General features: G+C 43.7%; 1 protein-coding gene across 1 annotated transcript in view; it reads right to left on the bottom strand.

The window, feature by feature from the left end:
- Positions 1-1,853: 1,853 nt before the first annotated feature.
- LOC130848734 (pregnancy-associated glycoprotein 2-like) overlaps positions 1,854-25,232 on the bottom strand; it is a 35,800-nt gene continuing 12,421 nt past the window's right edge. Inside the window, exons 5-9 of the mRNA XM_057727139.1 lie at positions 22,379-22,497; positions 20,985-21,181; positions 19,951-20,064; positions 2,063-2,204; positions 1,854-1,976 (exon numbers count right to left, since the gene is read on the bottom strand). Of these exons, the coding sequence (XP_057583122.1) occupies positions 1,854-1,976; positions 2,063-2,204; positions 19,951-20,064; positions 20,985-21,181; positions 22,379-22,497 (695 nt within the window). The remainder of the gene's footprint in view (positions 1,977-2,062; positions 2,205-19,950; positions 20,065-20,984; positions 21,182-22,378; positions 22,498-25,232) is intronic.

The raw sequence follows: 25,232 nt of genomic DNA, 5'->3' as shown, positions 1-25,232 counted from the left end.
GACTCCTCTCACATTTAGTTCAGAGGAGTTTCTAGATCCTGCCCATATAGGATGCACATCCCCCATCCAAACACAGTCACACATTTTATTAACACCATTGGGAACAGAATCTTGTATTCTACTGAGAATAGGGCTTTTCAGAGCACCAAGGTCTACCACCATCCCTGGGCAGGAGTGCCCAATGTGTGAGTGAGTGTGTGCTTGGAGTGGGCCTGATAGATTCCTCAAGCAGCCCCAGCTTTTACACTGTGGGAGCCAGGCCAATCCAGTTGTTCCCTTGATCATAAACCAAGAACTACAGCCTCAGGAAGACATCACCCAGGATCCAGGTCACTAACTCGCTCATATTCTCTGTGACCCCTCAAAACATGCTGACACAGGTGCCATGAGGACCCTGGGGGAGATGGAAATACACCCCAGTCAGTCTGAGCCCTTACCTGCCCCCCCCATCAGTATCCAGACATGGTTGTTTCTTGCTTCCATTTTCCTCCTTTAGTAAGACCCAGGTGGCTCTCTCAGCAGCTGGGGAAGTGCAGTGTTCTTTCAAGGATAAGAACAGCCAAGACATGTGGTTGTTCTGTGGGAGGGGGTGGGGAATGGAAGGATTGGAGTTTGGGATTATCAGATGCAAACTACTATACAGAGGATGCATAAACAACAGGACCCTCTTGTGTAGCACAGGGAACTATATTCAATATCTTGTGATAAACTGGAATGGAAATGATTAGGGAAAACAATATAATTACATGTATAACTGAGTCACTTTGTGGTAAAGCAGAAATAAAGCAACACTGTAAATCAACTATACTTCAAAACAATCAAAAGAAAAAGAAAAAAAGGACAAGAATGGCCTGTAGTTCCCCTGTTCTTTCCTTCTGACCCATGCTCGCTGTTTTCTCTGCAGAGAATAACTTTTCCCCTCCCTCTTCCCCACAACCTGTTCTTTAAGACTGTGCTCAGCCCCTCTAGAAAGACTATCTGGATGCACACTCACACTCCCTGCCAACTCCAGGCTGGGTTGGGAGACTTACCCTGGTGCTCCTCTTGTCTGTAACCTTCATCACCCATAATCTGGCCCCATCTCCCCTTGACACAGCCCAAGTGTGTTCCCTTTGCATCGAATCCAGTATAGATTTGCCTCAACCCAAGCAGGCCTCCTCATGCCTCCATAAAGTTGGGGTTTCTTATTACTGAAAATCTTTGTTTTCCTCAATTTCTTTTTTTTAGCCCATCAGCCTCCTCTGAATTCCCACAGGGAACTGACATGAAGCCTCACCCCTGTGCCAGGGCTGTGCAGTCACTGTGCACCCCTTACTCACTTGACCAACCAACCTCACCACAGAGGGGTCTAGTATCCCAACTCACAGAAGGGGAACTGGAGCTTAGCAAGGGGGGTTGTGGCTGAGGACTAGGGCAACCATGCATGGATGTTCACCCAGGACACTTCTGAGGTGGAAAGGGAGAATGTTGATCATTAGGGTGGCAAAACACACTGAGACTGTTCCCAGCCAACCACACTTGTTTCGAGCCCAATTTCAGGGATGTCTAGACCTGCTTTTCTGTGTTCATCTCTCTGAGGTCTTTGGTTAAATGGAAGTTCTTTGAGAGCATACACCCTTAATGTTCCCCTGTGCTCTGTGCCTCTATCGATTTCAGCCTGGAGTGGTGTCTCCATTTATTCCAAGATGATGGATGTCCAAGACTGCCATTTATTTTTATGTGCTTGGGTTTGTGGCAGGCACTGGCCCAGTCTCATGGGCTCAGGAGCATCTGCGGTGGTGATGCTTGGCCTGAAGAGAACTCCCTCCTCCCAGCAGCAGGCCATGGTTTCCTGCAAGACCCTGATTGGATAATTAGCCCCCTGGGTTGGCCCCTAACCTTCTGGATGTAGCTTGAGTGGGCACTGGGTATTCGTTGCCATTGACAGTGAAGATGATACTAAGCAGGCTATTGATGTCGCTACATGGAACCAGGTACTGTCAGAGAAAGAGGAGAGAGGTTGACCCAGCTGATCCCTGGTGTGTGGAGAGCCCCAGAGTCACCCTGTGGCACGTCCCTTCACCTGTTGATCAAAAGGCCTGTCTTTGGTGAGGTTCTGGATCATGGTGATCACTCTAGTTGGGCCAAGCAGCAATGCAGTCCCAGTATCCATAATGGCCTGGCAGCTCCGGGAACAACCAAGAATCACCCCAACCATGGTGATGCTGAGAAACACTGGGACAAAGTAAGCCCCAGGGTCAATCTGAAGTCTCCCCTCATGACTGCCCCACTCCCTGACTGTCTGCACAACAGCCCTTTGCTCATACCTTGACTCTCTTTCCCTTAGCTCTGGTCATATAATCTCCTTCAACTTCCTTTGATTTCTTTAATGCACCAGGCTCTTTTGGGACTTGAAGCCTTGGCATGTGCTGGTCACCCTTCCTAGAAGAACCCCAGTCCATTTGTCTAGATAATTTCTCTTCATCTTCCAGGTTTCAGATTAAATTTCACTTTTTCAAGGAATTCTTCCCCACAGACTATATCAGGCCCCTGCCTTGGTGTCTTTCTCTAGACTATTCCTCATTTGTAAAGTACCAAAGTGGTAATTCCTTATGTGTGTGACTCATTTCATATACGTCTGCCTCACCAGATGTAAGGACAATTTGTATCCTCAGTGCCTCCCTCAAGTGATCAGCACACAGTGGATGCACAATGTATCTTACCTGACTGAATAAATGGAGTGAGTGAGTGAGTGAGTGCGAAAGTGAAAAAATGCAAGAGGAATAGCCAGAACCCTATGTCTGGTGTGTGACCAATGATGCGTCAACCTACATTGTTAAGATGGATATTCCTGGAGCAGGAGATGCTCAGAGTGTTGAGGAGAGAGAAACAGGCTGCCCTGGGAAAGGTTGTTTCCTAGCACTGCCCCTCACCTGGCTCAGACAACAGAGACCCTGGCCAGGCAATGCCTGAGCTAGCCCAGGGGTCTCCAAAGGACATATATATGCTTCTGTGTGAGGGTGTCACACAGAATCCCATCAATTATTGACCCTTGATCTCAGGCCACTCCTGGATCCCAGCTTCCTGATTCTCTCTGTCCCAGCCCCTGCCCCACTGTGTTCCCAGGATGGGGTATTTGGGTGGCAATGGGTAGGGGGAGTGTCTCTTTGTATGTGTTCCTTTCAGGTCTCAAGAATGCAGCATACCTGTCTCCACTGCTGGTAAGCTTTTCTCTAAGGAGACCAGGTCTCCAGTTTGTCCAGGACTTTCCTTGTTTTTAAACTAGCAGTTTTGTGCACTAAGAACTCCCTCATTCCCTGGTAGACCTGGGCAGCTGTTGATCTGTTCAGGCTGGTGAAATTTTCCATGATTGTCTTTTCACTGCAAAATAGGGTCCTCAAACCATGCCATCTTCATCACAGTATTGTGAGTACAGCCCTCTGTGGGCTTCACACAGGTCTCAGGACCCTGTTTAGGACCCTGGTCAGGGCTCTAGGTAGGAGGCCTGGGGTGATAATGAGCCTAAGAGTAATGTGTGTATCCCTGTGTTTGTTTGTCTGTTTGTGTGTGTGTCTGTTTGTGTGTGTGTGTGTTCCTGTGCACCTCTGTCTGGGTCTTTGTGTGTTTTTGGTTGTTAATCTGTGTTCCTGTGCAAGTTTATATGTGTGCCAATGTGTGTGTTTATATGTGTGTCTCTGTGGTTGGAGGTTGTGTCTCTGTGTGACTCTATGTCTGATTGTGCATTTGCATGTGTCTCCATGTGTCTGTGTACATGTGTGGGAGCATCAGTTTGGGTGACCCTCAGAGGGAGAGGCTTACCCGTACTGTTCCACTGCCAGTAGTCAGGTCGCGACATGTAGCTGTGGTTCACCCCGCCAAACATCACTACACTGTCATTCTCCTTCCTGCTGAGGAGGAAAAGAAGACAGAGGGCTCCTTGTCAGAGAATAATGCCACTAAATGTCTGTGGGCTGTGCTTATCCACCCATCGGAGGCAGGACAACAGTCAACATTTTACACATGTGAAAATTGAGGCATGGACGGATTCATTACCCGACCAAAGTCGCTCACCGAATAATGAGTGGCAGAGAAAAGGCTCAAAGCTGGGCAGCCTGGCTGGGGTGCTACCTCCCTCCCTTCTGAAGAGGGCCTGGTCCCCTCCAGCAGCCAGAGTGCTCAGAGATACCCTCAGAGGAACACCATGCTGGAGGGGTCTGGCCTCCCCCTTCTGCAGCCTGTCATTTCTCACAAATACCTAGGCAGCAAGACACTAAGGGTGTGGGTTCAGGCTCACTCAGATTTGGTTTCACAGGCCTCTGACCTGTGCCATCCATGGGGCCCCACACTCAGCAGGGTCCCATACCTATGCTATCCCTGTGTTGAAATTCCTAATACTTTTTCAACAGGAGGTCCCACATTGCACTGGGGCCTCCAATTGTGTAGCTGCTCATGGGCTCCCACTACAATCTTAGTGAGGAAGTAAACATTCCTGCTCTCCCTCTCCTTCATTTCACATCAAATCTATCAGCAATAACGGTTGCCTCTTCTTCCAAACTGTATCCTGACACCTTCCATGCCGCCCCTTTTCCCTCCACTTCCCTGGACCAAGTAACCGCCTTTGAGCCCATGAACATTGTTGTGTTCCAATAAAACTTTATTTAGAGTGACCAGTGGGGGCCAGATGTGGCCCTGAGGCCACAGTTATACTGAGCTACATAGTCTTTCAGGAAACTTATGGATCATGTGGTCTCTAAATTTTTACGCACCTGAAAGAAACTTACAGCTGCTTTAGAGAGGGGGCCAGTCCAGCTCAGGGTTATGTGCTCAAGTAGAAGGCAAAGACAGGCTGAGAAATGATGCCTCCTGTCTTCAGGTTGTTGAAGACAGGGGTGATTCCTTTGATGGCAAGGCTGGGGTAGTCCAGGCCCAGGACCCCATCAAATTTTGTTTGATCTATCTCAAACTGTTTCTCACTCAGGGCAAAGGCCTGGTGCAGGTATACAATGTTGCCAATCTGTGGGAGAGGATGGGTTCTCTCATTAAGGTTTGGGAAGTGGGGCTGAGACTGGGTGGGGTGGAGATGCCATTAGCACCTCAGAGAAAACCTTAGGCCTGTCTGTGCCCTGGAGTGACCTCAGATGGCTAGACCAAGATGGGACAGGAATTCAGGTGATCCATGTGCCCTTTGCAAACAGCCAGGGCATTGGAAGACTGAATGCCCCAGATGAGAGAGAGAGTGATGGAGCACCCTCAACCATTGATGCTTTTGCAATCAGAAGACTAGGGGTTCCAGGCCGAAAGTGATACCATCTACATAAGTAATTAGAACCTCAGGTGGTCATTGATGTGGTGGTCCACTTGATGCAGTTTCTCATAGACACTGGTGCAACATTTTCAGTCTTAACCCAAAGGATTGGAATCCTTTACAGTCCTAAGGAAAATGTAATGAGGTTGTCAGGAGAGACGGGCACAATTTCTTGGAACCCCGTTTGTGCAAGATCAATGGTCAGCTGTTTTTACATCCCTTTCTATTTGTGTGTCACTCTCTCACCCCTTTAATGGGAAGAGATTTATTAACTAAGTTAAGGGCCACTCTGTTTTTTGACCGACAAGGGAAACACCCTCATCACCAAATGGTGCTAACCAAAAGCAATAAGGAAAAGATAATATCTGAACCTCAAATAGAAACCTTCATAAAGACCCTGAAATGTGGAATATCAAGGTTCCAGGCTTGGCCAAAGATATTGTCAGTGATTATTAAGTATAAAGGGGTAGATAGTGTCTAAATATGAGGTAAGGATTTCTTAAACCTAGGGAAGATCCTCAAAAATGTTTGTAAATAGATTACCAAAATAGGAGGGTACTGGTCTGACTAAATCTACCATAGCTGATATTTAAAGCCTGAGAGGAATTTTTGATGGTGGCCTTCTCCCCTAAGCTAAATGAGGAAAAATAAAACTTTTCAACATAGGTGAAGGGGATGCCAGGCCTTCATTATCATTGAGGTAACCACCTATTTCTTTAAAAAGAAAGCAAAACTGTACTTCTATTCTAAATGTACTCTTTACAGGACCAGAAGGGTGGCTCCAAAAGTAATCCAAAGTCCACCAATCCTTTGACCACTCCACAAACCTTCCCTATTTATCTTAAGAGGCTTGTATGTATTAAACAAGAAGAAACAAAATCAAACTGAGATGAACTTGCCTGTACCTTTGAGAGGCAAATGTCCTATTTAGCCTTCTCAGGAAGACTTATGTCTGCCATCTTTTAAAATGCAAATTTAGAAAAGAGGGTAAAGTAATTTAGAACTTGACTTATCAAGGAGAAAGAGAAATCCTAACTTTCTTTTCTGACAACACTAGGGAAAAGGGTTTAGCCATCTAGATAGGAGACCTTGACTTGTTCCATCTTCCAGAAGACCATTTTGTATCCAATCTCTTGTAACTGCTGGGTTTTCTGTTGTACCTGTTGACATGAAAAAATGCACAACGTGAGAGTTGTGACTTAAGTTTTATTGGGGGCAAAATGAGGACTGCAGCCCTGGACAACAGCTTCCTAGATAGCTCTAAGAAAGTGTTCTAAACAGGCAGGGGGAAGGTCAATGTATATGCCATTTTGGTGATGGGGGAGTACATGCCATTGAGCACATATTTTTGAGACAACTTCTCCTCTAGTCATTAAGAGAAGTTATCTCCATGAAGGATTTTTGTGTTTTCTAGATATGAGGAGATACAACACTTGGGCTCATAAAACAAGCCCCTGAAAATATATGACCATCTGAAGACCTGTTCAACCTGTTTTTTACAGAGCACACAGTGCCTCATTTCATCTCTGCAACTTGAACTTCTTTCATGGTGGTTTTGAAAACCATCAGGTTCAGCAGCACATGATTTAATCTTCGTGGAGGTTGATGGCAAGTTCCAATGGCCTGTGCAAATTGCAGATGAGACACTTGATTCAGGACTGAAATTTAGGAATGGGAACAATGAGGCCTCAGTTTTTGTTTGTTTTTGTCTGTTCATATGTACCTATGTGTGTGTTGTAGATATATAGTATGGCCAAAAATTAATCTGTAAGATAACTCTAATTGACTTGAAGGAAATTAAGTGCTTATATAAATACTCAGAAATGGAAAATTATCTGGACAGAAAGGATTTCAGATTCATGTCATTTGGAAAATATCTAGTACTAAACTGATATCTGCTATTGAAGGTGGCATGAACTTGATGGTTTGATTTACATAGACATGTCTTTAGAGTCATTCATGTTGAATATAATCATTCTGTTGTACCTAGGTTTACTAGAGGTCAAACAAAACTATTTTGTTATGAATTTGTCAACAAGAAAAGTAACTCAATGTGAAAAAAGAAACCTTTTAAGGAAAGTAAGCTGTACATTTTCAGTAAAAGAATATTGGAGGAGTGAGAAAAACATATTGAAAAACAGTTGTACATGATTAGGATTTTCTAAGATTAGATTAAATTTAATTGGGTAAATGGGTTTTGCTGGGAGTGAGCCGGATAAAGAGTGAATTTGGTTTCACCCTCCAATGCTTTCTTGAAATGCTGCTTTTAATAACAGATAGTATGATTTTTTTTTTGCCTTTAAGTGATCTCTATTTGCTTTTGAGATCTTTTGTAACTTTGGCTAAGGAATAAGTATTGTCTCACAGTGACCTATGATCTTATCTGACCAAGTGTTTTAAAACTTTTTGACAATTATCCCAAAAAGAAAATTTTAATTGAGTTTCTTTTGATTTCCCACTCACTCTGGAGTACTTTAGAGGGACCACGAGGTATCTTTATTTTTTAAGAACTTTCATTTTGATTTAATTGACATACAACAAACTGCATATATTTAAAGTGTATAATTTGATATTTTTTCTTATTAGTAAAGCATGTATGGCAATCCCAATCTCCCAATTAATCCCACCTCAACCCCTATCCCGCTTTCCCCCCTTGCTATCCATATGTTTCCTCTATACATCTGTGTCTCTAGTTCTGCCTTGAAAACCAGCTGATCTGTACCATTTTTGAGACTCTGCATATATGCATTAATATGTGATATTTATTTTTCTCTTTCTTACTTACTTCATTCCTTATGATAGACTTTAGATTCATCCATGTCTCCACAGATGTTGCAATTTCATCCCCTTTTATGGCTGAGTAATATTCCAATGTATATATTTACCACATCTTCTTTATCCATGCATCTGTCTATGGGCATTTAGATTGCTTCCATGACCTGAGTATTGTAAATGCTGCTGCAAAGAACATTGGAGTGCATGGGTCTGCTGAATTATGGTTTTCTCTGGGTATATGCCCAGGAGTGGGATTGCTGGGTCATATAGTAATTCTATCTTTATTATTTTAAGGAAGTGCCCTACTGTTCTCCATAGTGGCTGCATCAATTTACATTCCCATCAGCAGTGCAAGAGGGTTTCCTTTTCTCCACACCCTCTCCAGCATTTATTGTTTGTGGATTTTCTGATAATGCCCATTCTAATCAGTGTGAGGTGAAACTTCCTTTTAGTTTTGATTTGCATTTCTTTAATAATTACTGATGTTGTGCAGCTTTTCATGTGCCTCTTGGCCATCTGTATGTCTTCTTTGGAAAAATGCCTAAGTCTTCTGCCCATTTTTTGATTGGATTTTTGTTTCTTTGATATTGAGCTGCATGGACTGTATATATAATTTAGAGGTTAATCCTTTGTCTGTTGATTCATTTGCAAACATTTTCTCCCATTCTGAGAGTTGTCTTTTCATCTTGCTTATAGTTTCCTTTGCTGTGCAAAAGAATTTAATTTCATTAGATCCCATATGTTTATTTTGGGTTTTATTTCCATTACTCTAGGACATGGGTTAAAAAAAAAATCATGCTGTGTTTAATGTCAAAGAGTGTTCTTCCTATGTTTTCCTACAGGATTTTTACACTGTCTGCCCTTACTTGTAGGTCTTTAATCCATTTTTTGATTATTTTTGGATATGGTGTTAGGGAGTGTTCAAATTTCATTCCTTGAAATGTAGCTGTCCAGTTTTCCCAGCAGCATGTATTAAAAGGTTGTCTTTTCTCCATCATATATCCTTGCCTCCTTTATCATAGATTAGTTGAACATAGTTTTTCTCTGGGCTTTCTAAACATAGTTCATCTCCTGTTCCATTGATCTATATTTCTGTTTTTGTGCCTGGACCATATTGTCTTTTATAGTGTAGCTTTGTAGTATACTCTGAAGTCAGGGAGTCTGATTCCTCCAGCTCTGTTTTTTGTTTTTTGGTTATTTTTTTTTCATCAGGATTGCTTTGGCTATCCAGGATCTTTTGTGTCTCTGTACATATTTTAGGAATTTTTGTTCTGGTTCTGTAAGAAATGTCGTTGGTAATTTGATAGGGATTGCATTGAACGTGTAGATTGCTTTGGGTTGTATAGTCATTTTCACAATGTTTATTTTTCCAATCCAACAGCATGGTATATCTCTCCATTTGGTTGTGTCATATATGATCTCTTCCACTGTGTTATACTTTTCTTAGTACAGGTCCTTTACCTCCATAGTTAAGTTTATTCCTAGGTATTTTGTTCTTTTTTTGGCAATTTTGAGTGGGATTGTTTCCTTAATTTCTCTTCCTCATCTTTTGTTGTTAGTGTATAGGATTGCAAGTGATCTGTCTGTTAATTTTGTATCCCACACCTTTACTGAATTCATTGATTAGCTCAAATATTTTTCTGACGGCATCTTTAGGATTTTCTATGTACAGCATCACGTCATCTGCAAACATTATATTTTACTTCTTCTTTTCCAAGTTGGCTTCCTTTTATTTTTTTTCTCTTCTCTGATTGCTGTGGCAAGAATTCCTAAACTTTGTTGAATAGTAGTGGCAAGAGTGGACATCCTTGTCTTCTGCCTGATCTTAGAGGGAATACTTTCAGTTTTTCACCATTAAGAGTGATGTTTGCTGTGGGTTTGTCATATACGGTCTTTATTATATTGAAGTACGTTCCCTCTATGCCCACTTTTTGGGGAGTTTTTAGTCATAAATTGATGCTGAACTTTCTCAAAAGCTTTTTCTGCATCTATTTAGATTATCACATGGTTTTTATTCTTTGATTTGTTAATATGGTGTATCACATTTATTGATTTGTGTATATTGAAGAATTCTTGCATTCCTGGGATACATCCCACTTGATCATAGTGTATGATCTTTTTAATGTGCTGTTGGATTCCGTTTGCTAGTATTTTTTTGAGTATTTTTGCATTTAAACTCATAAGTAATATCAGTCTCTAATTTTCTTTCTTTGTAGTATCTTTGTCTGATTTGGTATTAGGGTGATGCTGTCCTGCTAGAATGAGTTTTGGGGTGTTTCTTCCTCTGAAACTTTTTGGAAGTGTTTGAGAAGGATGGATGTTACCTCTTGTCTAAAATTTTGAAAGAATTCACCTGTGGAGCCATCTGCTCCTGGACTTTTGTTTGTTGGAAGATTTTTAATCACACTTTCAATTTCATGTGATTGGTCTGTTCATATTTTCTATTTCTTCCTGATTTAGTCTTGGAAGATTATACCTTTCTAAGAATTTGTCCATGTCTACCAGGTTGTCCATTTTATAGGCATATAGTTTCTTGTAGTAGTCTCTTATAATGCTTTTTATTTCTGTGGTGTCCGTTGTAACTTCTTCTGTTTCATTTCTGATTTTATTGATTTAAATCCTCTCCCTCTTTTTGTTGATGGGTCCAGCTAATGGTTTATCAATTTCTTTATCTTCTCAAAGAACCAGCTTTTAGTTTTGTTGATCTTTGGTATTGTTTTCTTTCTTTCTATTTCATTTATTTCTGCCCTAATTCCTTATGATTTATTTCCTTCTATTAACTTAGGGTTTTGTTTGTTCTTCTTTCTCTAGTTTCTTTAGGTGTAAGGTTATATTGCTTATTTGGGATTTTTCTTGTTTTGTGAGGTTGGACTCTATTGCTATAAACTTCCCTTTTAGAAATTCTTTTGCCACATCCCATGGGTTTTGGGTCATTGTGTTTTCATTGTCATTTCTCTCTAGGTATTTTTTGATTTCCTCTTCAGTTTCTTCAATGATCTCTTTTGTGTTTAGTAGCTTAATGTTTAGCCTCTATGTGTTTGTGTTTTTTACAATATTTTTTCCTACACTTGATTTCTAATCTCATAGCATTCTGTTCAGAAAAGATGTTTGATACCATTTGAATTTTCTTAAGTTTATTAAGGCTTGATTTGTGAGGCAAAATGTGATCTATCTTGGAGAATATTCTATATGCACTTGGGAAGATGTATAATATGCTTTTTTTAAGATGGAATATCATATAAATATCAATTAAATCTATCTGATCTATTGTGTTATTTAAAGATTTTGTTTCCTTATTAATTATCTTGCTGGATGATCTGTCCATTGGTGTAAGTGTGGTGTTAATGTCCCCCAATATTTTTGTGTTACTGTCAATTACCTCTTTTTATACTTTTTACCCTTTGCCTTGTGTACTGAGGTGCTCCTTTATTGGGTGCATATTTATTTATAATTGGTCTATCCTCTACTTAGAATGATCCCTTGATCATTATGTAGTGTCCTTTCTTGTCTCTTGCAACTTTCATTATTCAAAAATCTATTTTATCTAATATGAGTATTGCTACACCAGCTTTCTTTTGATTTCCATTTGCATGGAATATCTTTTTCCATCTCCTCACTTTCAGTGTGTATGTGTCCCTAGGTTTGAAATGTGTCTCTTAGATAGCATATATATGCATCTTTTTTTTTTGTATCCATTCAGCCAGCCTGTGTCTTTTCATTTGTGCATTTAGTCCATTTGCATTCAAGGTAATTATCAATATGTATATTCCTATTGCCATTTTCTTAATTGTTTTGTGTTTGTTTTTGTACGTCATTTTGTTCTCTTGTATTTCCCACTTACAGAAATTCCTTTAGCATTGGTTGTAGAGCTGGTTTGCTGGTACTGAATTCTCTTAACTTTTGCTTCTCTGTAAAGCTTTTGATGTCTCCATTGAATCTGAATGAGATCTTTGCAGAGTAGAGTATTCTTGGTTGTAGGTATTTCCCTCTCATCAATTTAAATATATTGTGCCACTCCCTTCTGGCTTGCAGAGTTTCTGCTGAGAAATCAGCTGTTAACCTTAACCTTATGGGAGTTCCCTTGTATGTTATTTGTTGTTTTTCCCTTGTTGTTTTTAATAATTTTTCTTTGTCTGTAATTTTTCTCAATTTGAGTACTATGTGTCTTGGTGTGTTTCTCCTTGGGTTACTTCTGCCTGGGATTCTTTGTGCCTCCTGGACTGGGGTGCCTATTACTTTCCCATGTTAGGGAACTTTTTGAATATAACATCTACAAACATTTTCTCAAGTCCTCTCTCCCTCTCTCTTCTTCTGGGACCCATATAATGTGAATGTTTTTGCATTTCATGTAGTCCCAGAGGTCTCAGGCTAGATCTGGCATCCAGAGATTTTTACTCCCTGACAAACAGGGAGACCCCCCTAATTAGCATCGAAGTACTTACAAAAGATGAACGATTGCCCTTCTGCTTCCCATAAGAATATGTGAGTAAAATCTCTTAGGGTGAATGAAACAGGAGGGAACAGGACAGGGCACAACCTTTGAAAGAATGACATATCCCAAGCACATGACAAACTGAGTAGAACCAAATGGGTCCAAGATGGTGGACAACTCAACTTCCACTAGACCTTAAGACTCATAATACAACAGTAACAATCAAAAAGTGTGCAGTGGCCCAATTCCAGGAAATCTCCTTCCCTTCCTGAAATAGCTGGAATACACTTCCTGATTATTAGCCTATGAAATTACTCACCCCTACAAAAACTGACAACCACATCAATGGTACATTTCTCACCTTCTGAGATGCCCCACAGTCTGTCTGTGGAGTGTGTTTCTCTCTAAATAAACTCACTTCTTACCTATTAGTGTGTATCCCATTGACTTCTTTCTTCAATGAGACATCAAGTACCTGAGTTTCCTTAAGTACTGAAAAGAGGGGTGTGATCTCAGTTGGAAGACTTTTGGTTTGGGCTAGGTCCAGTCTTGGCAGCATGGGTTCAAGTCCCTGTTAGGGTTTTGGCTGGGTTTGAGTCCCAGATGCATGGGTTTGAGCCCCAGTCTGAGTTTTGGCTGGGTTTGAGTTTAAGCCAAGTGAGTTCATAGCTCAATCAGGGTTTTGGTGGGGTTTGAATCCTGGCCACCAGGGTTCAAATCCCAATCTGAGGCACAAGCTTTCAATTTTAGCATCACATCAAATCAACTGAAACAAATTAAATATAAACACAGCCATGACTGGGACTTCCCTGGTAGCACAGTGGAGAAGACCCTACCCTCCCAATGCAGGGGTCTCTATTTGATGCCTGGTCATGGAACTAGATCCCACACACCACAACTAATAGTTCACATTCCACAACTAAATATCCTGCATGCTACTTCAGAATGTCACGTGTGCTGCAAGTAAGTGATGGCACAGCAAAATAAATGAATATTTTTAAAATGTCCTAATGATATTCTGTTGTATGTCTCTACCACATTTTCTTTATCTATTTAACTGTTGATGGATCTAAGTTGTTTCTACATCTTGGCTCTTGTGAATGATGCTGCAATGTACATGAAAGGACAAATATCCCTTTGAGATCATGATTTCAATATTTTGGAATAAATACCCAGAAGTCAGATTGCTGGGTCAAATAGGGATTCTCTTTTTGACTTTTCTGAGGAACATCGATTATGTTCTCCAGTGGCTACACCATTTTACATCCCCTCCAACAGTATACATGGTTCCACATCCTCGTCAACACTTGGTATAGTTTGTTTTTTTTGATAATGACCATGCTAATGGATGTGAGATGATATCTTTTTGTCATTTAATTTTCAACTTGTTGATGATAAGTGAGGGAGGAACTATCCTTTTCCCAAATTTACAGAATAGGAAACCGCTGTCCAGAAATGATATTATGAAGGTCATATGACTGGTAGGCTTCAGATGTGGAATGTGATCCCAGGCAAAAAAGCTCTAGGATGTATATGCCTGGTGAGTTCACTGCACTGCCTTCCATGTGCTTAGCAAACCTGGGATCATGCAATACATACAATACAAAAGTATTCTGCTCTTTTCTCTCCATGTCTTATTGGAATGATTTCTCATAACACTAAATATTCTCTTAAACACAATTTTATGGTAGTTGATTGCATGATGGCCTATCTGTGCTGTGGTCAATTTATATTTAATGGGTCTTGGGATGTCCCAGATTTCCCTTGTGTAAGAGACTCTGAGGACTACATCCTTGCTTATGTAAGTTATTGGGTTCTTCTCATCATCACTTTAGCATAAGCCATAGAAGAAAAATTGCTGGGGCAAGTCTATACATACTTTAACAACAAGTCAACTCCAAAAAAAAATGTGCCAATTTATACTCTTCCTACAAGTGTTTAGGATCTATCTTTTTCCTGTGTTTTCTACCTTTCTTCCCACCAGTGGCTACAAATCTCTCTGATCTTCAGTGGGTAAAGGATAAAAGTGGAAATTTGGGAAGATTTTTACTTTCAAGATCAGAGATTGGGACTTCACTAGTGGTCCAGTGTTTAAGACTCCATGCTTTAAATGCAGGGGACATTGATTTGATGCCTATCAGGGAACTAAAATACCACATGAAGTGCTGTGAAGCCAAAAAAAATTATGAAGATCAGTATTTATCCTCATGTATGTATCACAATCCCAATCTCCCATACATACATACATTACTTTAAAAAAAATATCATACAGTTTATTCTGTCAATTGTATTTGAACAAAATTTCTTAAAGAAAAAAAAGAATATATATGTATATGTATAATTAAAAAAAAAAAGAATTTATCCTCATGTTGGTAGCACAGGCTACAAATATAGAGCCTGAATAACATTGGGCTCATTAACAGACACAGCTGTAGCGCTGGCCTTAGGCTCATCTAGGGAAGCAAAGCCTGACTTTTTCTGCTTGATATTATCACAGTAAGCCCTGCTGATACCAAATATCTCCCAACATGGATACAGCACTGTGTTCTAGTGGAACCATCTACCAATTCATCCATTCATTTATTGAACATGTATTTATTGAGTGTCTACAGTGTCCATCACCAGTAGTGGAGCCAGAAGATTTGAGGAGACTTCCTTCATCCCTACAGTGAGGGTCATAACTTGCAGGGGCTCATGGAGACACAGGGAAATGGCATATGCAAGTAACCTCAGCTATTATTCTTATTGGTGGTTTCTCAGAAAAGACAGACATTGCTTATGGTTCCGTGAAGACTACTTGGAAAATGAGTTTGACACACTGTTTCATTAAATCTCTTTTAAGCCCAGACCATGATATTTGCTATTAAAAAAAATGCTGGTTCTGCTCTCACATCTTCCCCATTTATGAGCTCTGCAACTAGACCTCTTTCACTCCCCTCAAGCCAATCATTATCCAGTGTCATCCCAAAGGGACCAGGCACACATCACCCTGGAGGGGTGGGGCTGCCTAGGGATCCACATGGGCCATCACTTGGCAAGTGGGGCTAGAAAGGACACCCATTGTGTGGGTGGCAGAGAGCAGCTGACTGGGGTGAGGGGACCAGGAGGAACCATCTCAGCTTGGAGGGCCTCACCCAGAAGCCTCCTGGAGCAGAAGGCCACTGACAAAATTCCTCTGATATGGGAAGAATAGAATCTATTTTTATGACCCCTTCCTATCCCTCTGAATGAGGATGTGGTAGAGTTTGTGGAACTGTGGCCAGCTCTTCCATGGTCTAGAACATCCTGCTGCCACTTGCTTTGGGGCTGCCTTTCCCCTGCTCCAGTCACATGCTGTTGAAGAAACTGTCAATCATGTGGGGCAAGGCAACGTGAGAAAGTAAAGCCCCTCATACTACCCAATGTGCCTACCAGGATGGTTGGTCGAGGGCTGGACACATGATCTGAGGTGGACAAATCAGAGCCCTCCATGGTTCACTGATCATTTCTGAGCTTCTTCCCTTATGGGGTAGATGACTTGGGGATATATGTCTAGAAATCTGAGGGAGGAAAGCAGTAAGGATAAGAGAATCAACAATGAGAGGAGGCAAAGTGTTAGGGAGAGAAAGAGTGAGCTGCAGCCTTCTGATTTCTTGGCTCCAGTCCCTGAGATGTGTTTATCTGCTCTGCTTCCAGTGTCTGTGACCTCACTATTCTTCCAAGCAGTATCCCCTTTCCTTGAAGCCAGTTGGAGTTGGGCTCCTCTCACCTGTGGTTCAGACGAGGTTCTAGATGCTGCTGGATTATGAAACACCTCCCCAACACAAAGAGAGGCACCCATTCATTTTTGCACCATTGGGAATGGAATCCTCTATTCTTTACTGAGAATAGTGCTTTGTAGAGCACCAAAAACAGTCCACCACCATCCCTGGACAGGAGTGCCATACGTGTGAGTGAGGGTATGCTTGGAGTGGGCCTGATTGATTCCTGAAGCAGCCCCAGCATTTACACTGTGGGAGCCAGGCCAACCCTGTTATTTTCATGATAATAAACCGAGAAATACAGCCTCAAGGAGACATCACCCAGGACCCAGGTCTCCGACTGGTTCCAGGTCTCTGTGCCTCCTTAAAACTGGCTCATACAGGTGTCATGAGGACCATGGGGGAGAAAGAAATACACCCCAGTCAGCCTCATCCCTTACCTACTACACAGCATCCATAGCTGATGGCTTCTCAGTTTTATTTCCCTCCTTTAGTAAGGTCCAAATTACTATTTCAGCATCTGTGGAGGTTGAGTGCCCTTCCAAAAACAAGAACAGCCAGGACATGTGATTGCCCTCAGGCAGGTGGGTGGGAGAGGGAAGGTTTGGAGTTTGGGATTAGCAGATGCATACTACTATATAGAGAGTGAACAAACAATAAGGTGCTACTGTATAGCACAGAATTCAATACCCTGTGACAAAATGTAATGGAAAAGAATAGAATATCAACACAAAATTGTACATTCGGTATATTTCAATACATTCAAGAAAAAAAAAAAGACAAGAATAGCCCATAATTCCCCTGTTGTTTTCTTTTGACCCATGCTCACTGTTTTCTCTGCAGAGAATGCCTTTTCTTCTCCCTCTTCCCCATAAACTCTTCATTAAGAGTGTGCTCAGCTGCTCTAGGAAGACTTCCTGGACCCCCGCTCACCCTCCCTGGCCACTCCAGGCTGGGTTGGTGGCTTGCTCTGTGACTCCCCTTGTGTGTAGACTTCACCACCCCTAATCTGGCCCTGGCACCACTTGGCACAGCCCCTGGAGGTTCTATTTCCATGGAACGTAGTGTAGATTTGCCTCAACCCAAGCAGGCCTCCTCATGTCTCCATAAGGTGGGGGGTTTCACATTTCTGAAATACCCTCTCTTCCTCAAAGCCTTCTTTTAACCCATTGGCCTCCTCTAAATTCCCACAGGGACCTGACATTAAGCCTCAATCTTGTTCCTGGGCTGTGCAGTCACTGTGCACCCTTTATTCATGTAAGTATCCAACATCCACACAGTGGGGTCTGGTAACCCAGGTCACAAAGGGGGAACTAAGGCTTAGCAGGTGGAAGTTGTAGCTGAGGTCTGGGACAACCATGTAATTGATCATCCAACTAGGACTCTTTCGAGATGGGAAGGGAGAACGTTAATCGTGATGGTGCAAAAACACACTGAGCCTGTCCCCAGATAACAGCATTGGTCACTTGTTCTATTTCAGGGATTGCTAGAGCTGACTTTTTGTGTTCATCCATCTGAGGGCTCTGATGAACTGAAACTCTTTGAAGGCAGAGGCCCTTAGTGTTCCCCTCTCCTTGTGCCTTGCACCATGCCAGCAAGTGGCGGTGTCTCCATTTAATCCAGGATGATGGATGTCCCAGAGTGCCCTTTACTAACAAGTGGTTGGTATTGTGGGAGGCACTGGGCCAGCCTCAGGGGCTCAGCAGCATCTTCAGTGGTGTGGCTTGACCTGCAGAGGGCCCCCTCCTCTCTGTCGAAGCCCAAGGATTCCTGCAGGACCCACATTTGAAAACCAGCCCCCAAAGTTGGCCCCCCACCTTTCAGATGTAGGCTTCAGCAGGCACTGGGTACTCATTGCCATTGATGGTGAAGATGATACTAGGCAGGCTCGTGAAGTTGCTACATGAAACTAGGTACTGTTAGAGAAAGAGGAGAGAGGTTGGCTCAGAGGATCCGTGAAGTGTGGAGAGCCCCGGGGTGACCCTGAGGCGTGTCCCTTCACCTCCTCACCAAATGATGTGGCATTGATAAGCTTGTGGAGGGCAGTAACCAGTCTAGTTGTGCCAGCCAGCAAAGCAGTCCCGGTATCCAGAATGACCTGGCATCCACAGTAACAAACCAACAACCACCCCGTTCATGGTGATGCTGAGAGACAGTGGGACAAAGTGGGCACCAGGATCACAATGAAGTCTCCCCCCATGACTGCCCCCCTCCCTGACTGTGTCCAGAACAGCCCTTCAGCTCAAGCTGTGAGTCTGTTTTCCTTTGCTCTGGTCACATAAACTTCTCTGAATTCTTTTCAGTTCCTGAATGCACCAGCCTCTATTGTGCCTCCAGGTCTTTGTGTGTGCTGGTTGCACTTCCTAGAACACCCCCATCCCATTTGTCTAGATAATTTCTTTTAATCTCCCAGTTTCTGGCTTAAATGTCCCTTTATCAGGGAAATCTTCCCCGCAGACTAGATCAGGCTTCTGTCTTGGTCACTCTCTTGAAGATTCTTCTTCATTTGTAGGAAATAACGAAGTTGTAATTCATCATGTGTGTGACTTGTTTCATGTACGTCTGCCTCAGTAGATGTAAAGGCAAATTGTATCCTCAGTGCCTCCCTCAAGTGCCCAGCACAGAGTGGATGCACAATGTATCTTTGCTGAGTGAATTAATGAATGAATAAGTGAGTGAGTTAAAAAAAAAAACCTGAGGAATAACCAGAGACCTGTGTCTGGTGTCTGATCAGCAATGGGTCAACTCACACATTGAAGATGAGGTTCTCTGGGGCAGTAGATGCTCAGAGTGGTGGGGAGGGAGACACAGGCTGCCCTGGGAGAGGGTGTTTCCCAGCATGGCCCCCTACCTGGCTCAGACACTGAGGCCCCTCGCAGGTGATGCCTGAGGTAACCCAAGGACCTCCAAAGGACACGTAAGCTTCTGTCTGAGGGTGTCACACAGAATCCCACCAGTTATTGCCCCTTGTTCTCAGGCCACTCCTGGATCCCAGCTTCCTGATTCTCTGCCACAGCCTCTGCCCCTCTGTGTTCCTGGGTTGTGGAGATGGATGACAATGGGTAGGGGGAGTGGCTCTTTGTATGAGTTTCTTTCAGTATCAAGAATGCAGCCAGCCCCTCTCCCCTGCTGGTAAGCTTCTTCCTAAGGAGATCAGTTTTCCTAGTTTGTCTAGGACTTCCACTGTTTTGAAACTAGCAGTTTTGTGTACTAAGAACTCCCTTGGTCCTGGGTAGCCCTGGACAGTTGTTCATCTTACCTCAGCCCTGTTCAGGCCAGCGAAATTCTCCCTGATCCTCTTTTCACTGTACTTTGGGGTCCTCAAAGCCTGCCATCTGCCTCACAGCCCACTGGGTGCAGCCCTCCCCAGGCTGCACACACCTCTCAGGACCCTGTTCAGAACCCTTGTCAGGAGGCCTGGGGTAATTATGAGCCCACGGGTGGTGTCTCTGTCTGTATGTTTATGTGTTTGGATATGTGTCTCTATGTGTCTCTGAATGCATCTGTGTGTGTGTCTGTGTTCCTGTGCATGTTCCCATATGTGCAAATGTGTGTGTTTACATGTGTCACTGTGTGTTTTTACATGTGTGTCTTTGTGGTTGGAATGTATGTGTCTGTGTGTGACTGTGTATCTGATCATGCATTTGTGTGTGTCTGCATGTGTCTGTGTGCTTCTGAGTGAGAATCACTTGGGGTGCCCCTAAGAGGGAGGGGCTTACCGGTTCGTGGTTATCTGCCAGTAGTTGGTTCGGGACACTAATATCCACTTGGGCTCTCCTTGGTGGTAGCTGTGGTCCACCTCACCAAACATCACCATGCTGCCATTCTCCTTCCTGCTGAGGAGAGAAGGAAGAGGGAGGGCTCCTTGCCAGAGAATAATGCCACTCACAGTCTGAGGGCTGTGGTTATCCACTCATAAGAGGCACTACAATGGTCCCCATTTTACAGATGTGGAAACTGAAGCATGGAGGGATTGAGTACCCGATTAAGGTCAGTCACCAACTGATGAGTGGCACAGAAGAGGTTTGAAGCTGCACAGCCTGGCTGGGCTCTGACCACCCACCCTTCTCAAGAGGGTTTGGTCCCCTCCAGCAACCAGAGTGCTGAGAGATACCCTCAGAGGACACTGTGCATGAGGTTTCTGGTTTCCCCTTTGTGTAGCCTGTCATTTTTCAGAAAAGCTGAGGCCCAAAGACACTAAGGACATGGGTTCAGGCTCACCTAGGCTTGGCTTCATGGGCCTGAGATCATTGCCATTCATGGGGCCCCATACTCAGCAGGGCCCCACACTTCTGCTATCCCTGTCTTGAAATCCCTATTACTTTTGGAAAGGAGGTCCCAGATTTTCATTTTGCACTGGCTCCTGACAATTGTGTAGCTTGTCCTGGGCTGCTGGTAAAATGTCAGTGAGGAAGCAAACATTCCTGCCATCACTCTCCTTCCTTCCATGTCAAGTCCATCAGCAAATCCTGCTGCATTTCCTCCAGCCTCTAGCCTGACACCTTCCATTGCTCTCACTCTTCCTTCAACCCCCCTGGACCAAGCAGCTGCCCTTAGGCCATTAGCATGGTTGTGTTCCAATAAAACTTAATTTAAAGAAACCAGTGGTGGGACCAGAGGTGGCCCTGGGGCCCTAGTCATGCTGTGCTAAACAATCTCTCAGGAAAATTCTAGATCAGGCGGTCTATAATTTTTCATGCATCTGAAATCATCTTACAGCTGATTTACAGAGAGCCCCTGGCCAGCTCAGAATTTCGTGCTTAAGTAGAAGGCAAAAACAGGCTTAGAAATGACACCTCGTGTCTTCAGGTTGTCAGAAACGGGAATGATCCTTTTGGCAGTGAGGCTGGGGTGGCCCAGGCCCAGGACACCATCAAAGATTGCATCAACCAACCCATTCTGTTTCTGGCTCAGGACAAATGCCTGGCCCAGGTTGATAAGGTTCATGATCTGTAGGAGAGGAGAATGTTCCCACATAAAGGTTTGGGAAATGGGTCTGGGACTGGGCTGGGGTAGAGATGCCATTAGCACCTCAGAGAAGTCATGAGGACTAGCTGTGCACTGGGTGGACTTCAGATGTTTAGACCAAGCTGGGTTAGGAACTTGGGGTCCATTTGTGCAGAACTATGGATTTTAACCAACACCTACTCCTCCTGCACAAACCATCTTAAGGGTGTCAAAACAGCCTCATGTCTTCTATACAGGTGGGGAAACATAGACTCAAGACAGGACCAAATGTTTTGCACTTGAGGATAAAATGAGTAGAGAGCAGGGTGATCTTCTCTTTGGCATCACTATGATCAGATGACAGAAATGGACTGAATTCATTGCAATGTATTGTGGATCCTGCATCTGCCCAGGAAGACAAAAGCCCTTTACACAATGTCGGTGACAGTATTCTTATGAAAATTCTGCCTGGGAAAATGCTTTTGGGGTTGTGTGTGTGTTAGAGAGAGAAAGATAGTATTCAGGCTTTTATTGGAGGCAGGCCATAGATTTTATTGGACTCTCAAAGGTCTCCTACAGTGAAAACCCATTTATCAGGCCCTTCCCACATCTGTGGCCCCTGCTTTCCCTGCCCACATGCCTGAAGCCTTTAGCTAACCCCAGGGGCCCAACATCAGTTTTATACTCTCCCTAAGTACCTCATTCCTGAATGAATCCTGACAGGCCAGCCCAGCTCCACCACTTACTAAATGCATGATATTTACAAAGCCCTGGCTCTCTGCACCTCAGTTCCCTCCTCTGTATAATGGAGCTAATCATAGTACTTGATGTGTGGACTTGTTGCAGGATTAAACGTGTTATTACCATGAAAGTGCCCGGCACAATCTGAGAATAGAAAAGTGGATGCTTTTTCCCCTCTTCCTGCTCCCAGCAAAATGAACCTTGAGCTGTTCATGGGCAAAGGAGCTGCAAATCCACACCTAAAACCACTCTCTGGGTTAGTCATTTGGGAGTCTGTGTGTCAGCATGACACTGTTATCCTAGGCACATGCCCTGTGGGGAGGGTGGCTTGCCACTAGAGGCCCTTGGGAAAGAAAGGCCCTCCCAGGTCATCTGCATCTCTTTTGTAACCAGCGGTTTCTCCCAGGGCCAGCCCTGACTGAGTTTCTAGTTTCCAGAAGCTGCACCAGGCCTGGTTACCCAAACGATGTTATAGGCAGTAATTCCAACAATCCTCCCAGCGCCATATCCCAGGTTGAAGGACTGGCCTGAGAACCGGAGGGTGGTGGACAACTGAGGGTTGAAGAGATTGTGTGTACCTGCAGACACAAGTGATGAGTGTCCCTCAGGTGTCAAGTAAAGAGTAATGGGTGGGAGGGGAGTATAAGTTGTGCAGGTGGTGGGGGGTGGTATAGGTACTCACTGCTGGAGGGACTGGAGCATTTGATGGAGGGCACCCACATGTAAGATGATCCAGTGTCAAAGATGACCCTGAACACCTGAGGGGGTGTTCCAATGGTGATGTGGCCAACATAGCACAGCAATGAGGGGTGGGGAGGAATGGTTAGGGCAGGCCTGGCTGGCCTGGCCACTCTTGATTCCCAGAGTGTTGCCTTTCTCAAGTTGTCCCATGTCTCTCAAAATCAATTTCAAACAACCACACCTTATAGATCTGCGGTTGTTGCTCATTTGCAATCAGGGTTCACTGACCAGGGATTGAACCTAGGTCAGTGCAGTATTCGTGCAGAGTCTTAACTACAGGACCTGCAGGGAAGTCCCTGTGACTTCATTTTAGAAGCCATCCTGTCTCCCCTTCAAGGCCCAGTCTGAATGTTTTGTTTCCCAGGTGGGCCTCCTAGATCAACCTGGGCCACTTCCTCTAAACTCAGACCATGTCCTATCAACACCACGCACTTGGCCCTTTTACTAGACATGTATTTACTATTTGCCTGTCACTCAGGCGGCCTATCCATTCTTGAAGGAGAGGCAAGACCTTTTATAAATCAATAACAATAACCAGAGTGTCAGATTTTTATGGTGTCACAGGCCATTAGGGCTCAGTAACTTTTTTCTGGTGTCCATGGGCCTGCAGAGGTTGACCTTCCTCTGCCTGCGGTTTCAAACTTGATGTGCAGTTGGCTTTATCTTTTGGTCAGACATGGCTCACCTTTCACCTGTAACTCTGCAGCTCACTTAGTTCAGAAAGAACAATCTTCCTCAAATAATCACATATCTTTGGCACAGAAATGGATGTTTACCTGCCCCCTTGTCATTGCTGGGCCCAGTAACCACAGACCAAGAGCTGAGGATGAGAGTGCCTTCTCCTCTGGGAATGGGCTCCCTGTTCCCCAGTGTTTCTGCTTCCTCCCAGAGCCGCAGCCCCAACATCCAGCCTGGTACCTCCAGATGAACCCCAGTGCTAGGCCAGAGCACCAGGGGGCACTGTGGAGCAGCATCCTCCCAAGACACTCACATCCAGGTGGTTCCTCAGGGATTGAAGAGAATTACTCGGGTCATCACTGGCATTGTGGGACCTGTGGTCAGTGTTCTCCTCCAGGAAATTTGTCAGCAGGTTTTTTACCCTGAGAGTTTCTCGCACGGTCTTGACCTTCATTAGAGGGATTCTTTCGCCAAACATTGGGAAAAGGAAACAAAGAAGGGGCAACAATCAGCTCTCTGTGTTTTTGTATGACTGTCATACCTTTCATTGTAATGATGCTCTGTAATTTCCCAGCATTTTTATGAGTGTCATGTTATTATCAGGATGCCATGCAAAGACTGGGCAAAGACCTCAGTTTGAATACTAGTTCTATGGTGTAATCCTGGGTAAATCATATGACCTTTTGAGTTACAATATCATCATTGCTAAAAAGGTGGAATATGATAACCCCCATTTGCCATGAAGAATGTGGTGGGTATTAAGTGAGAAAATGGTTATAATGTCCCCGATATGTAGGAAGTCTCAACAATGACAGCCATTACCATTGCTATGGCCATCCCACTGTATCTTTTTCAAAGACCCTCTGGGAAGCACGTAGAAGGCGGATCATGATCTTCTTTATACTGGCAGGAATTTGAAGTGCAGGGAGTTTGTGACTAAGCTGTGGTCACACTGCTCGTCAAAGGTAAAATAGCCTAGAGGTAGCCTTCCTCATGTTTCTGCAGGGCTCAAGCAGAAGAGAGTGGTGAGAGAGGAAGCCATGAGATGGGGAATACATTAGAGGAATTAAGAGGCTAGAGAAGCAAGAAAGAGTCAAAATAGAAAACAAACTAACAAAGAAACAGAAACTCAGAGGGTTCTGCATACACAGAGACATCCAATATAATGGAAGACATAAAAGAGAGAGAGAAAGATATGAAGAGAAAGACACATGCACACTGACAAGGAGAGAGAGCAGAGAGAAGATGCAGAAGCAATTACAGGGGAAATGCTGTTCCATAGGACCTCACTTACAGTTGCAGACGTTGTGCACTGAACCATGCCAAGGAGTGCCATTTTCACATAGGTCATGATGTCACTGGCATCTCCAGAGTTGTGTAACCCTGCAGGCCAGCCCCAAGACACTTGTTTCCATGGGAAAGTACTCATTAATAAGTGTGAGCTGAACTTTCAGTCTGTCAGGGAATGATTATATTTCCTTCTAACCCTGATGGGTGGAAAAAGAAGAGGACAAGAAAAACCCCAGAAACAGAGATGATGCCACCTACCGTCCCCATACTTTCATGACTAGGCACTCTGAGAGGGCCACCAGCCTGAGGATCCCAAGCCACTTCATGCTTCTAGCCTGGGGTAAGGTACTCAAGAAAGGGTGAATTTGGACCACACCATGATGGCCAAGAGCTCCCAGTTATATATGCTCTGAACTCCTCTCATTGTCCCCTTTAGGCCAATAATGGATCAGATAAGAGTTATGAATGTCTTGATAAAATTTTTACCTCTATCAATGTCTGTGGGGAGTAGACTTTGCCAATTCTCTGAATGCAGAGGTTTCTACTGTAAAGTATTCCTTAGGGCTTGGCTGCTAAACCAAAACTGAATCCGATGGACTAACTA

Source organism: Hippopotamus amphibius, chromosome 3, assembly GCF_030028045.1.
Source record: "Hippopotamus amphibius kiboko isolate mHipAmp2 chromosome 3, mHipAmp2.hap2, whole genome shotgun sequence".
NCBI lineage: Eukaryota > Metazoa > Chordata > Mammalia > Artiodactyla > Hippopotamidae > Hippopotamus > Hippopotamus amphibius.
The sequence above is the reverse complement of the archived record's forward strand: the minus strand, read 5'-3'. Positions and strand labels throughout refer to the sequence as shown.